Source organism: Cajanus cajan, chromosome 11 (genome assembly GCF_000230855.2).
Source record: "Cajanus cajan strain Asha chromosome 11, NIPB_CcT2T_4, whole genome shotgun sequence".
Taxonomy (NCBI): domain Eukaryota; kingdom Viridiplantae; phylum Streptophyta; class Magnoliopsida; order Fabales; family Fabaceae; genus Cajanus; species Cajanus cajan.
This window is the reverse complement of record NC_138527.1, coordinates 42,028,129-42,041,512: the sequence shown is the minus strand read 5'-3', so window position 1 is coordinate 42,041,512 and position 13,384 is coordinate 42,028,129. Positions and strand designations below refer to the sequence as shown.

The 13,384-nt window shown below is 27.7% G+C and overlaps 2 protein-coding genes across 2 annotated transcripts; both read left to right on the top strand.

Annotated features, from left to right (window-relative positions):
- The first annotated feature begins 5,276 nt into the window (after nucleotides 1-5,276).
- On the top strand, nucleotides 5,277-7,908 carry LOC109801557 (HXXXD-type acyl-transferase family protein). The gene is given in 3 exon segments (XM_020362657.3): nucleotides 5,277-6,424; nucleotides 6,811-7,254; nucleotides 7,256-7,908. Coding segments are annotated over 3 exon segments (1,149 nt in total). The 5' UTR covers nucleotides 5,277-5,908; the 3' UTR covers nucleotides 7,445-7,908.
- Nucleotides 7,909-9,555: 1,647 nt separating this feature from the next.
- Nucleotides 9,556-13,102, top strand: LOC109801030 (uncharacterized). Its single transcript, XM_020361997.3, has 7 exons — nucleotides 9,556-9,947; nucleotides 10,039-10,127; nucleotides 10,234-10,309; nucleotides 11,036-11,085; nucleotides 11,177-11,512; nucleotides 12,332-12,370; nucleotides 12,810-13,102. The coding sequence occupies exons 1-7, from the start codon at nucleotides 9,806-9,808 to the stop codon at nucleotides 12,993-12,995; spliced, it is 918 nt and encodes a 305-aa protein (XP_020217586.1). The 5' UTR covers nucleotides 9,556-9,805; the 3' UTR covers nucleotides 12,996-13,102.
- The last annotated feature ends 282 nt before the right edge of the window (nucleotides 13,103-13,384 follow it).

The following is a 13,384-nucleotide window of genomic DNA, read 5'->3' as shown; positions in this document are numbered from 1 at the left end:
AATGAGAGTGGGTGAGAAAAAAATAAGTAATTTAAATGTCACTTTAATTATTAAAAATAAAAATTAAAGATTATTTTATCACGAGTTTGAATCTACTCAATTTATAATTATTGTATGCCAATTAAGAGAAAGAGAGAACAGGCGTCATTGTGACAACTAATTATTAATTGGTCATGAAACTAACAAAATTGATAATTGATATAACGAAAATATTAACTTCTATAAACAGAGTTAAAATTTATAGGCTTAAAAGATTTCAAACTAAAAGTAATAAAAAATACTAATTGGATATAAAAGTTCGTATAACTTTATATATTTATATCAATTTTTGCTAAAATTAAATAATTTGAAGGTAATTAAAGTGTTCATATTTTAGTATATTTTAAAATATATATATTACTTTAATTTTGTTTTATACGAATGAAGTAACAAATCATTTCGGATTAATATATAATTATATATATATAATCGAAGAGTAAAGAACTTTCAATCTAACGGTTGAATTTACAAAACTGTTTAATAACTCATATTCTATATCAAATCTCAATGATCTAATAGTTGAATTTAAAGTTTTTAATGCACAAATTAAATATGCAATTTTTTTAAATTTAAAAATTCATTTCATTAATTCAAATCATTTTTTATTTTTATTTAATTTAAATTTTATTTATCAAAATTGTTTATTAATTAATTTTCATTATTTTAAAATAATTTATCAATAAATAAAGAAATATTGTTTTACAGTAAAAATTATTTATCATAAATTTAAAATATAATTTATATATTTAAAAATATTTATTAACCTGAGTCTAAAAAAATGTTGTTCGAATGTTGGCTTTGATAAAAAAAATTGATAGAAAAGATAATCGTGATGCAGTTAAGGTTCTTGAAAAGATTAATTTTTGAAAAAATTAATAAATATGTATGTCAATATTATGATAAAAAAAAATCAAAAAAGAATATTCACTAACTCCTATACATTAAGCATGAGAGTTTTTTTTCTATAAGAAAATTTATAAATCTTTATCTAATTCAATTTTATTTATTATACTTGTTTATGAATTAAATATTAATACTTTAAAATAAATTTCAATAAATAAATTTTTTATGTTGTAATATAAAACATTTATCATTAATTTAAAATATAACGTATATATTTAAAATATTTATTTTATAAATTTTAAATATAATCTATATATATTTAAATATAAAATTTATTTATATATAATTTATTACAATTTTTAATTATATATAATAATTATACCTATATTTTATATTGACTGAAATACTTGTTATTTTATCAATGTGAAATATTTATTTGATTTATTAATAATTAATTTCTATTGAAAATTGACTAAATATTTTTAATAAAATTTAATTTTTATAGCTACAATTTTTTATTCCTATGATATCAAACTTTATTTAAAAGGCAAAATCTGTTACTACTAATACCGTAAGTGGTTATGACATGTTAATGGCCAATTTCTTTTTTTTTTTGAGTAATCATTTTTAATAAAATCTTATTTTTTAACTACATTTTTATTCACAAAATACGATATTTTATTAAAAGGATAAAATCTGTTATATTACTACTAATACCGTAAGTGATTTACAAGTATACATATAATAATGTCTTCTTATGATCTCTGTCCGACTTGTAATAAATAGGTATGGTCAAATAGTTCATCTATTATAAATTAAATAGCGACAGTTGTAAGAGTTGAACTTTTAAAGTTGATTAAAAGTCTAAATGGTTGACTAATGTACCGAATTGAATTAATTAATAAATTTATATAAGATTATTTCAATGGCCGGATTAGATTAATCAAAACTTGATGTTGTAGAAAATTAATGAATTTTGTGCTTTTATTCGTAATTTGTCTCGATCATATTTTATTTGTGATTTGACTGAATCATATATAATAATAATAAATAAATAAATAAAATAAAATAAAATAGCATAGTATTTAAATATTTATTTGTTTAAGATAATATTGATTATTACTGTTATTTAATAATATATTTTATGTTTTTGACTTGATGACTTGTAATAATGTAATATATTTATTTAAAGTTTTATTTTATATTAATTTTAATTGTTTGAGTTGATAATAATGTGACAAATTAATAATTATTTTTTTAAAATTTAGGTTGCATCATAATTTATTTTATTGATGATAATATCGTATTTATAAAATGATATCAAATTATTTGCACCTATTATAAAATGTTTTTTTTAAATTAATTATATTAACTTAATTAATTTAATTCAATTGAATTGGATTGGATTAGATTTAATAAAAATGCATAAATTTAACTCAATTGACCTGTTAAATTTTGAACAAATTGAATAACAAATTTATTTAAGTTCAATCTACTTACACCCATACATGTTATGTTCCTTGTGATCATCCATTATCTTTTCTTTAAAAAATATTTTAAAAAATACTACCACTAATATGCAATAACATCCATCATTTATATATTATTATGATTTAATAATATAAAAAAATGATGCATATTACTCTAATCATCGTTAAGATTTTTTTAATTATATTATTATTATAAAATATTTATTAAATTTTTACCTATATCTAACATTTATTAGAAAATTTCACTTACTACTTGTACCGAAAGGGTCCTGTCAACCACGTGGAATGTCACGTGACACGCTATCGGCTACCGAGATGGTCGAGACACTTGTATACCGGAAAAGTCCCATCGACCACGTGGAATGTCGCGACTCGAGCGCATCTCGTTGATCCTCTTAACAACACTTCGGCCTGGCAAATGGCCGAGACCTAAAGGATCTCCCTATTCCCTGGGACACCTCATCAAAGGCAAATCTGGTCTTGCGCTCATCGGCTCGGTAAATGGCCTATAAGCTTGATCAAGAGCGCACCTTGCTCACCTTCCCAACAACGACTCGACTCAGTATAAGGCCGAGACCCTAAGGTAAATCCGGTCTTACGCTTCTCGACTTGGCTAACAGCCGATAAGCCTAAGTGATTAAGACGATAATCATGACTAACAAGGACAAGCCCGTGATTAAGACATAATTAGCCGATTAGCAATGCATTACCTAATTTGGTAAGCATCAGAAGAGGGCCACTACGTTCAGGGCCCATCACAAGTAGTATAAATAGGTCACGTAAAACGAGATACGTCACTGTTAATTTATTACTTTAGATAATCGTGTTTGTTCTGACTTGAATGTCGGAATGTCTTTTGCAGGTACTTTTCCTTCTGAAACATCCGCCCAAAGTTCTTATTCGGTTCTCTAATTACAGAAAATTAGAAGTGTACCTTTAGACAGGTAGATTATTTAAATTTGAAATATTCATATATTAATGATTATGTTGTTGCCTTCAAGTACACATTTAAACATGCACGGCATCAATGTATACATAAAATTTTTTTCGCAGTTAAAGGAAAAGGACATTATTAAATGGATAGACATGATGTTGGGTGGGATGGTCGGCATAGAAGGGGAGGGAGTTGGAATAATTCAGTATAATTTATTATCGCATTTATTACCGTCTTCTCCAAATCTGCATGAAATCAAATATCGGATTCCATTAGACTTTTTTTCTTTCCTTTTTTAAATGATACTATCCATAATGATATTAACAATAGTATTATCTTATAGACAGATAATTATTTACAAATGGAAAAATTATTGGACTAATTAACAAACTCGTACTGACTAGGAGGAAAAACAAGTTTCAGAGTGTCACTTCATCGTTCATCCATTCCCTCATTTTTTTTAATGAAAAATTTGTATTTCTTATATTTTATTTTTCAGAAATAACATAAATATAAAATTATATTTATAAAGAAAATTTTATTAAGTTTGATTTATTTTTTTTAACATTATTAACAAAGTTATATTGAAAATTACAATATTAATATTTTGCTTTCAAATACAATAAAAAATGAATAGTATTGAGAAATAAAAAAAAAATAACTTCAGGAATGGAACGTAGTACTAAAAGACTACAATTATACACTATTTCACTATATGAGTTAGTCTATTGATAAAATAATTATTTTAAAATGAGAATCGTAAAAAATAATATATATATTTATATTAAAAAAAATTATTAAAATTTGATATAAAATATAAATTATTAAACGTAAGTAAATTTACTAGATTCATTCCTCTTCATTAAAAACAAATAGTTAACTTTTTGTTTTTTCGCCGGCTTTACGAAATTTTTTGATTTCCTGCAGATATTCTAAATCTGCATGTAGGAGTAGGCCCATTTGTCCCCTGGCCATGTTGGATCAGTTCCTTTCAATCGGGTGTTTGTGTTACAGTTTTGTTTGTTTTTTTAAATCTGAATAAAATATAAAATTAATATGTGGTTCTGTTAGATTTTAATGCAGTATCAAATAAACTAAATCAACTCATTTTTTTATATGATCTGGTGTGTTTCCGTTGAACACATTTTTTTTCTTTCCATTTTAAATTATTAACATTTGAAATTAAATAGCTAAATTTATATAATTATTCTGCAATATTATTCTTAAAAAATATTTTATTTTTAATTATATTCAAAATAATTTAGCTGAAAAATAATATGTTTTATTGTTGTTCAAATTTATTCTTTAATTGAATAAGGCAAAATTAATTAAACTTTGCTTTTATTTTAAACTCTTAAGTCTTATCCATAAAATTGTTTTAACATATGATTGAGGGTTTGCTTAGGTGAATTTCTCTAAGTATATTTTTAAGAAAGAAAAATAAGATGAAAAAAATAAAATAAACCTCTTTATAAGCTGCATTAACTTATAGTTTGTTTAGATATAAACTTATAAGCATTTTCTAGAATTTTTCTTATGAATTTTTATTTATTCACACTAATATATAAAGAAAATATTCTTTTTAGAAATTATATTGGTCTCCGCATTTTATTGACTATTATATCCTTTTATTTTAAAAATTATAAAAAAATAGCATTTTATTTTTATCAAAATCAAGATCTTAAAATTAATGGGCTAATCATAACAATAGATCGACATACATTTATTAATTAATTTTTATTTTATCTCTAATAAAGTTATGGAATGCACCGATCGCACTAATATTTATAATAAAGAAACTCTCATCACTTATACCCAATCAGATTCTATGTATAAGCGTAAAAATTCTTTCTTATTAACATCTAAAAAATTTTATTTCTAATTTAAGCACAATTAGTTTTAACTTATATGAAAATACTTATTTAGATTTTCGTTCCGATTTCCCTTCTAGAAGTGTTTTTAGATAAACTTATATAAACAAACTATTAGTCTAAAAAGAGTATAAAAGAGAGATAGTTTAATAGCACACTCTTTAACACATATTTTTGCTATTCTTTATTACTTGTTAAAATATGTAAACTTATAAAATTATGACTAAGACTTATTAATATGAAGCATACACTTCATATTTTTAATAACATACATGGCGAAATGAAGTGGTACCCTCCAATTCATTATTTATTTATTCATACTTCATATAAATAAAATATCATCACTTGCTAAGAAAAATTACGTACAAGTGATCATTTTATTAATAATATTTTTTTGTTTCGCACAAGGAGTAGGATCTTATTATTCGAAACAACGTCAACACTAAATTTGAGTAGATACCATAAAGTCATTAATGCGGGGGGTAGCGTTCAGATCATTTTAATATTTGCGAGCGTGCTAGCTATTTGTACGGTACTGTATTTCATAAATGGCTGCTAACTATAGAGAATTAATTAAGAAATGAATGACGTTGGTTTGTTTCGGTGCATCGCGTAGTTCAGCATTTCCCACCAATCAATGATCATGGCTGAGGGTTTACATTTGCATTTGCAGCCGCACATTTTTATTTTCCGCTTGCCCTTATAAATACATCACGTACGTTGCAAACATTATGTGCTCGATCACTCTGAATTACATAACAAGAAGTTGCGGAAAAAAAATAAAAATGGAGGCGAATGAGAATGGTGGCACCTCAAGGTCGTCGCAGATTGTGGCTATGATGAGTGTGCCACCGCTAAAGGTGACAGAACCACGTCAAGTTCGCAAAGTTTTAGTGAGTGAGGACCATGTAAGTGCCATTCAAGGATGTTATCAAATAGTTATGTACTATGAGATGATGAGAGAGGAAGAACATGGTCGGTGTTTGGCTGGTTGGATTGTGGAGTCACTAGCCATGGTCCTGTTGGATCACCCTTTACTTGCTGGTCGCCTACACACAAGGGATCACTCATCCTTCGAAATTGTGTCCAATGATTCTGGTGTTAGACTCTTGGAGGCATGCTACCCTACCACTTTGTCACACTTTCTTGAGTTGAATAAAAAAGAACATGATCTTGAAGCTGACCTTGTGTTCTGGAACGAAATTGATGCCCAGTATCCTCAGTTCTCTCCTCTTTCTTATGTCCAGGCAGATGCTACTTACTTTTTTATTTCCTTTATTTCACTTCAACAATACTATAAATATTATATCTAAGTTTTCTCCTTTTATTTATTACTTTGAAATTAATTTTTAACCATTCATTCAACCAATTAAAAATCACAATAAACATATCTTTTTAAGATAATATGTTTTATTTAATTTACTTAATTTTCACATTTCAGTGCATATTCAACGTGAATAAACTTTCATATAAAATTTACGTTGAATGGAACTCAAGATAATACAAACATACTCTATATATATTTGATAATGAGACTATAAAAATTTATTGCATGAAACATTTTCTTGTATTGATTATTTGTTACGTGGTATTCGACCCTTTTGGTTAATTTGGATGGATTGGAATTTTTTAGGTGACAAACTTTGAATGTGGAGGATACTCAATTGGCATTAGTTGCAGCCTCCTATTGGCAGATGCTTTTTTATTTGAGAATTTCCTTGCGAAATGGGCAGAAATTCACACTAAAATGTCACACCAACGTGAAAAAATTGAGACACCCATATTTTACCACGCTCGTTTGAAAAACCCCAAGTCTCTCCCATCGGATATAATTCCTCGTACGCAAAGGCAAAACGGGGTTGAAAGCATGGTGTTCAAAATCAGTGAAGTAAACTTGGACAAGGAATTGTGGAGGGAATTGGCCATGGTTTGTGTCGAGGAAGCAAAGCAAAAGCAAGGGACAAATTTGGGTTGGGAATTTTGTTTGGTGGTGAAAGAGTCTTCGGAGGTGATGAAGGTAGAAAGTTTGAGAATGAATGGACATGATGGTTTGAGGGTGAAGCACGGGTTTAAGCTTTAAGGTAAGTGGAAGCACGTGGAAAGAGTTTGGAGTGTATGAGGTAGCATTTAATGTGGGAAACAAACCGGTCCATGTTTCTTGCTGGATTGGATCAGTGAGTAATGGATTTGCCATGGCAGTTCCACTCCCGTACCTCAACCAGAATTCATGTGCTGTGGTTCTGGTTTCACCCTCTCTTTCTTCCTAGATGCACAATGTGTTTAATGCGCTGTACTGTGCTTCTAGTTTCACCCTCTCTTTCTTCCTAGTTGTACAATATGTTTTATATTGGTACAACTTTATTGAAAATCATATATTTTGGTGGTTCCACATTGGTTTCATAATTTTTAGTAAATTTTAGTTAATGATATAATGTGTTTTAGAAATCATATGTCAGAGAATATAATGTCAGCCCTCTTCAAGATTCTAATATAACTTTGAGGCAGAAGAGATCAATGCCACAATGTATTAGAGATAATGTAATTTTAATATTATGTAGTGTTTTGGGTGATATTATATTACATCACTAAAATATTAACATCATATATTATTATAAGTGACATTGATTGAGTTATTTTTATCTAAAAAAATCAAAATTTAATATCACATGAATATTTTAAAAAATTATGTCACTTTTAAAAATTTTATATTATTTATTTATTTTAATCTTAATTGAATGTTCATTATCCTTCACAAGACACATTTAATAAATTATACATTCTAATATAAGTAGTTGTTTTAGTTAGTTTTATTGATTTTATAAAATAAAATCATGATGTGTCAATTTTATCTTTTTTACTTATTATTAAATTGTCACAAAAGTGATGAAGATATTATTTTATATCAAAATTTATGCACCAATACTAATAAAATTGATAAATAACAATTTAAGTTTAAGAAGTGAGAGAAATAATGTTTATTTCTCAATTTCATTTTTTATTATTCAACATAAGATATGAAAATAAAATTAATATTTTATAGATTGTTAGATTGGTTGGATTAGGTTTCAACATTTCAAGTGTAAAAATAAATTTTATGGATTTTCTTAAGTTAGTAATTAGATATTATACATTCATATATTGCATAAATGATTTTTTAATGAAAAATTTGTGTTTAATTTTTATTATGATGGATCAGTCATAATATTATAAGTAAGATTAGTCTTTAACCCAATAAACCGAAAGTGATAAGATAAGATGACAAATATATTTTAAGAGTTTGTTTGGGTGCAAATTTATAAGTATTTTTGAAAATTTTCTATCAAAGAATACTCTTAATTTTTAATAAAAAAAACTTTTAAAAATATTTCTAACTTGTATTTAAATAGATTCTAAATAATTAATAAGTAATTATATTTTATATGTGTGTAGTTAAAGATTCAATTCTCATATTTATGTCAATGAAAAAATATTTATTAAGGAAGTTTAGTTTTATCAATAGATATCAATAATTAAGAGATATTCAAATACTAAAGAGGTATAGATTCATCCAAAAATTTAACCTAAAGTTGTGAAAAATAAATCGATTATTGGACTCAACTAAGTTCTCAAATTTTATGGCTAAAAAAACTAGATTAAATTGACCTTACCTAAAAGTTTAAACCCATAAAATGTATGCCCAAACTTTTTGCGCTGGTATTTTTTCTTATAAAATTTAAAAATATATATTAATATTTAAAATAAACTAAATCAATTTAGTCTAATTCGATTGGTTAATGAGTCAAACTAGGTCTAAGAAAGTACAACCCATAAGAAATTTGGGTTGGTTCATGATATATACTGATGAATGGGGTATAGTGGTATACTGATGAATGGGCTAGGGTTGGTTCATGATATATACACTTTTTTTTTATTTATAAGTACACCTTCTTTTTTTAAAAAAAATAATTAAATTTATAAAATATTCTTAACTTTTAATTTTGAATATTTTAATTTCACATCTAAAACATTTAATTTAGTATTTTTTTTTACATATCTTTCCTCTTTTTTCTAATTTTTACATGTACATTTTTATCTTTTCTCTACCCCACCTATTTTGGTAGCATGTAAAAATTAAAAGAGAAAAAAGAAATTTATGAAAAAGAAGAAAAAAAAAATAAATTGAAGGTTGAAGGTGTAAAATTAGAAAATTAAAAAAAAATAAACTATAATATTTTATAATTTAAAAAAAAAATAAAAGAGGTGTACTTATATATAAAAAAAGAAGGTGTATATATCGCCGCCAGGGTTTTATGATTGACTTGGGCCCAATCCACATGTTACTCTTAATCGAGAGAATTTCTCGTATCACTTATCAATTGGTCGATGGCAAGTTTGACGATCGGATGACAGTAGCTACAAGCCTACAACCGCCATATTCTGAGTCCCACTCATGTTGGGGTACTTTTGTCATTTCCTAATTCCACGTCACTCCGCGCCTGCGTGGAACCTTCCACAGTCGCCACGTAGGCAGGCGCAAAATAACGAGGCTGTTACTTTTCGCACACAAGCACAGCTATGCTACAATGCGCCCACTGCAGCGGAGGGAAATTTGATAAAGAAGAACGAGGGTTTTGGTTTGCGATAAAGACATGGAAAGTGGGAGAGTTATTAGTAGCGAGAAAAACGCGATTCGAATTGAGAATCCGTTTACGTTGAAGGTGGGTCAGGTTTTCACAGGTTTTGGTATCGGATGTGGAGTCGGAATCGGCGTTGGGCGCCCTTTAAATTTGGGTATTCATTGATTTGATTTCATGAAGGTGATATGAAATATTTCTGAAATTATTTGAATAAATTTTTTTTAATTATTCACTATTCTATGCAGGTGCAATACCTATGTTGAATCAAGTAATGAGTGCCACCAGGGGTGCCACCGATGCATTTTCTGGTGTTAGCAGGCATGTCAATACTTCTGTAAGACAATGTTCATTTTTTCTACTATAACATGTTGTTACTACGGTCTATTACTTTTTTGTTTTATGGCATTTGATGAAATGTTTGTTTGTTGTGTTTCAAACAGTTGAGGAAATTGGGAGCTAAGAATATTGAAGTGGGTATTGGATGTGGTGTTGGTTTTGGTCATGGTTTTGGAGTTGGTATGCCATATCTGTTCGCTATTTATCAAATCTTTGCCAACCATTTCACCTTTTTGTGACTTTTATGTTATCACATTTTAGCTATATGTAGGTTTCCGCCAGGTGGATTGTAAGTTGGGTGATATGAAATATGAATCCCCTTGTTTAGACTTTACATTGGATAATCATGTCTTTGTTCCATTTTTTCTTGTTTCAGTCATAATTTCGTTTGTTTTGGTCTTTGTCTTAGAGCTTGTTTGCATAAAAGTTAGAAGTGTTTTTCAGAGTTCTTTTACTTAAAAATACTTTTTATTTTTGGTAAATTTTTTTTTCTAAGCTTATTTTCAAACAGGCTTTTACTGTAAGTAGGACATTTTGAACTATCAGTCTATCAATTATGCCACTATTGACAATGTGTTTCACTTTTATGCATTCCAAAAAATTTAGAACATTTTTTTGTGTTTTTCCCAAAATGACATTTTATAAGTTCAGTAAATCTATAAAAAAAAAATGGCCCTAGGAGACAGCTTTTGTGTTAGAAATTGCCACAGTATTCCTAAATCTCAAGATTCTGTAGACTCGAATGCTGGTCTTGCTTGAAACTTAGTTGTCATTTATGTATCCTTGTCCATGTTCTCTGTCACTTGATGTGGGTGGATACTGTTTGATTGTTTCAGTCAACAAAAGTTCTCCATGTATTTTGCACTTGCTTTGATTGATAGCTAAAATTTTATGTTTTTATGTCAGGCCTGGCTGTGAAACCAGCGGTTTTGAATCAAATTCAATCTTGTCTTGTGGTATGTGAAGTTTTCTCCTATCACAAAAGTATTGTCTTCTATTTTTCCCTTTTATGTGTCTCATGCCTAAAATCTTGATTTTTCTGTCTAGGATGCAATGACAAAGATGATGACAAAGTTTGGACTCAGTCCCAGTTTACCCTTTACTCAGGGTGCATTTCCGTCACCCTTGCAAAGTACTATAAGTGCAGTCAATACAAACCAAGGTTCTGCTCAAAGCACGATACAGTTGGCAACTAAATCAGCTGATCAAGTATCTCAAGGTCTGGCAGGGTCTCTACCTGTGCAAATTGGTTCAGATTTTGAAAATACTCCGTTAAGAGGCACTGCAGTTGACTCTACATTTGGCAGCCGAACTGAGAAGGTTATTAGCAACTTTCTGCAAGATCCAATATTGAAGGGAGAAGGAGGAGGACTTGATGAAGCAGTATGCACTAATTTTCATAAATGACAATTAGATTCTATGCCTTTTCTTCTATTCATTACAGTCCATGATTTGATTTTTAAATAATTATTTGGTAAATTTTTTAAAATAACTTCTAAACTATGTTTTCAACTTACATATTAATATGATATACTTTCACACAAGTGGTAATTAGGGTGGAGGAATATAACTATAAGTGTTGTTACAGGCTTTTTCTATTAATGGGTATCAAAGAAAAACCCTGCTCTTCCTGTGAAGCTGTTTTTTGGCATATCACACTACAATGTTACATCATTCACTAGAATACATGTTTTATACTAAATCCAAACATAGTGTTATTATAGTATATGTCTGGGTATCTTGAAAACCACATATAAACCTCCTGTATTGATGATTCATCCTTCTTCTTGTTGTGTTTTAAATTTCAAAATTGGGTTACTTTGTTTTTGCACTGTCTTCTCGGTAAAGATATGGTTGAGTTGAGATGTTTAAGTATAGACTCTTTAAATTTTAGGACCTCTTCCTGTGTGCATCATTTGTTGTTTAAGCTATAGAGTGTTGTTATTACTAAATTCTGTTTGTTTCTTTATATACTCATTGGTGATTAATTATGATATTTTAATTTTAATGCACAATTTCCTTGCATTGCAATTAGATTATTACTTCGATCTTGATTGAAGTCTTATTGCTTATGGAATGTCAACATGCATGTGAATGATAAAATGTTTATTTCTCTACATTATTGCCCATCTTCTCTTTTGGTGAGTTTTTCAGCAGTTAATCAAATATTGTATGAAATTCTGATTCTAATCTACATTGTAGGTTGGACGTTTGCAATCAGAAAGGATACTACTTCAGATGGTAAGTTTTATGTTCTGTTAGATTCTCAATCTTATATTTAGGGCATATTTATACTTCCATATAAACCAGTAGTTTAATCTCTTAAGTATAATATAACTCCTTATATAGTCCCTAAAATAATTAAAATGATATAAATAATTCTTAGTATTGAATATCCTTGGATTTGGTCTGAGTTGGTATATTTTACTAATGTTCATGGCCCAATTTGATGAATTTTTCAATATTAGATGACTACTTGTTATAATTTCTACTACATGGGGGATTACTAATATAATTTTCTTATTTTAGTGGATTATTTAGGAGAGTAATATTTTAGGGATGAAATTGAGATTTATTTTTACACTTTCTGTTGCACTTTTCAATTGTTCAGTAACAAATTGTCATTTTATATTTTTGACCCAAATTTTTTTAACTATATTTATTTTTGTTATGGATTTAGGTTTTGAAACACCAACAAATGATTGAAGAACTTGTGGAGGAAAACAATAGGCTTCGAGAAATACTAATGGAGGACCTGAAAATACCATCTAGCAAACTAGAAGCAAGTTCTTCAGCTAGAAATAGCAAAAGTAGGGTGTCATGTACAGATTGTTTTGAGTGCAGGAGAAAACAAAGAAAAAAGTAGGTTAGTAATAATAATAAATTCATACGTGCTTCGGGCTGTTACAATTTAATGAGTTAGAATGGATGGAACGGAAAGGAAGAAATGAAATTATTATTTTATTATTTAAATATTTTATGATAAAATGAACTAAAAAAAATACTTTCATTCTATGGACTTAAATATTTTATTGTTTTAATCAAGAATTTTGACATAAGTGATTAATATATTCAACTCAGTCAAATTATTTGGATAATATTTGAGTTTAATCTTTGATAAAAATAATTTTTAGTTAGATTTTGTTTACCTTTCAGAATTTTAGAATATTGAGGTGAAAAAAAGAAAAAAATAACGATTTTGAATAGAATAGAATAAATTGGATTTAAAATAATCACACTTATATAGTCATTTTA

Bases quoted from the DNA above. Each gene is read 5' to 3' on its own strand.
- LOC109801030 (XM_020361997.3), top strand. From the start codon at position 9,806: ATGGAAAGTGGGAGAGTTATTAGTAGCGAGAAAAACGCGATTCGAATT. The intron at 10,310-11,035 runs GTATGCCATATC...TTTTTATGTCAG, and splicing joins TGGTCATGGTTTTGGAGTTG to GCCTGGCTGTGAAACCAGCG. The intron at 11,086-11,176 runs GTATGTGAAGTT...TTTTCTGTCTAG, and splicing joins AAATTCAATCTTGTCTTGTG to GATGCAATGACAAAGATGAT.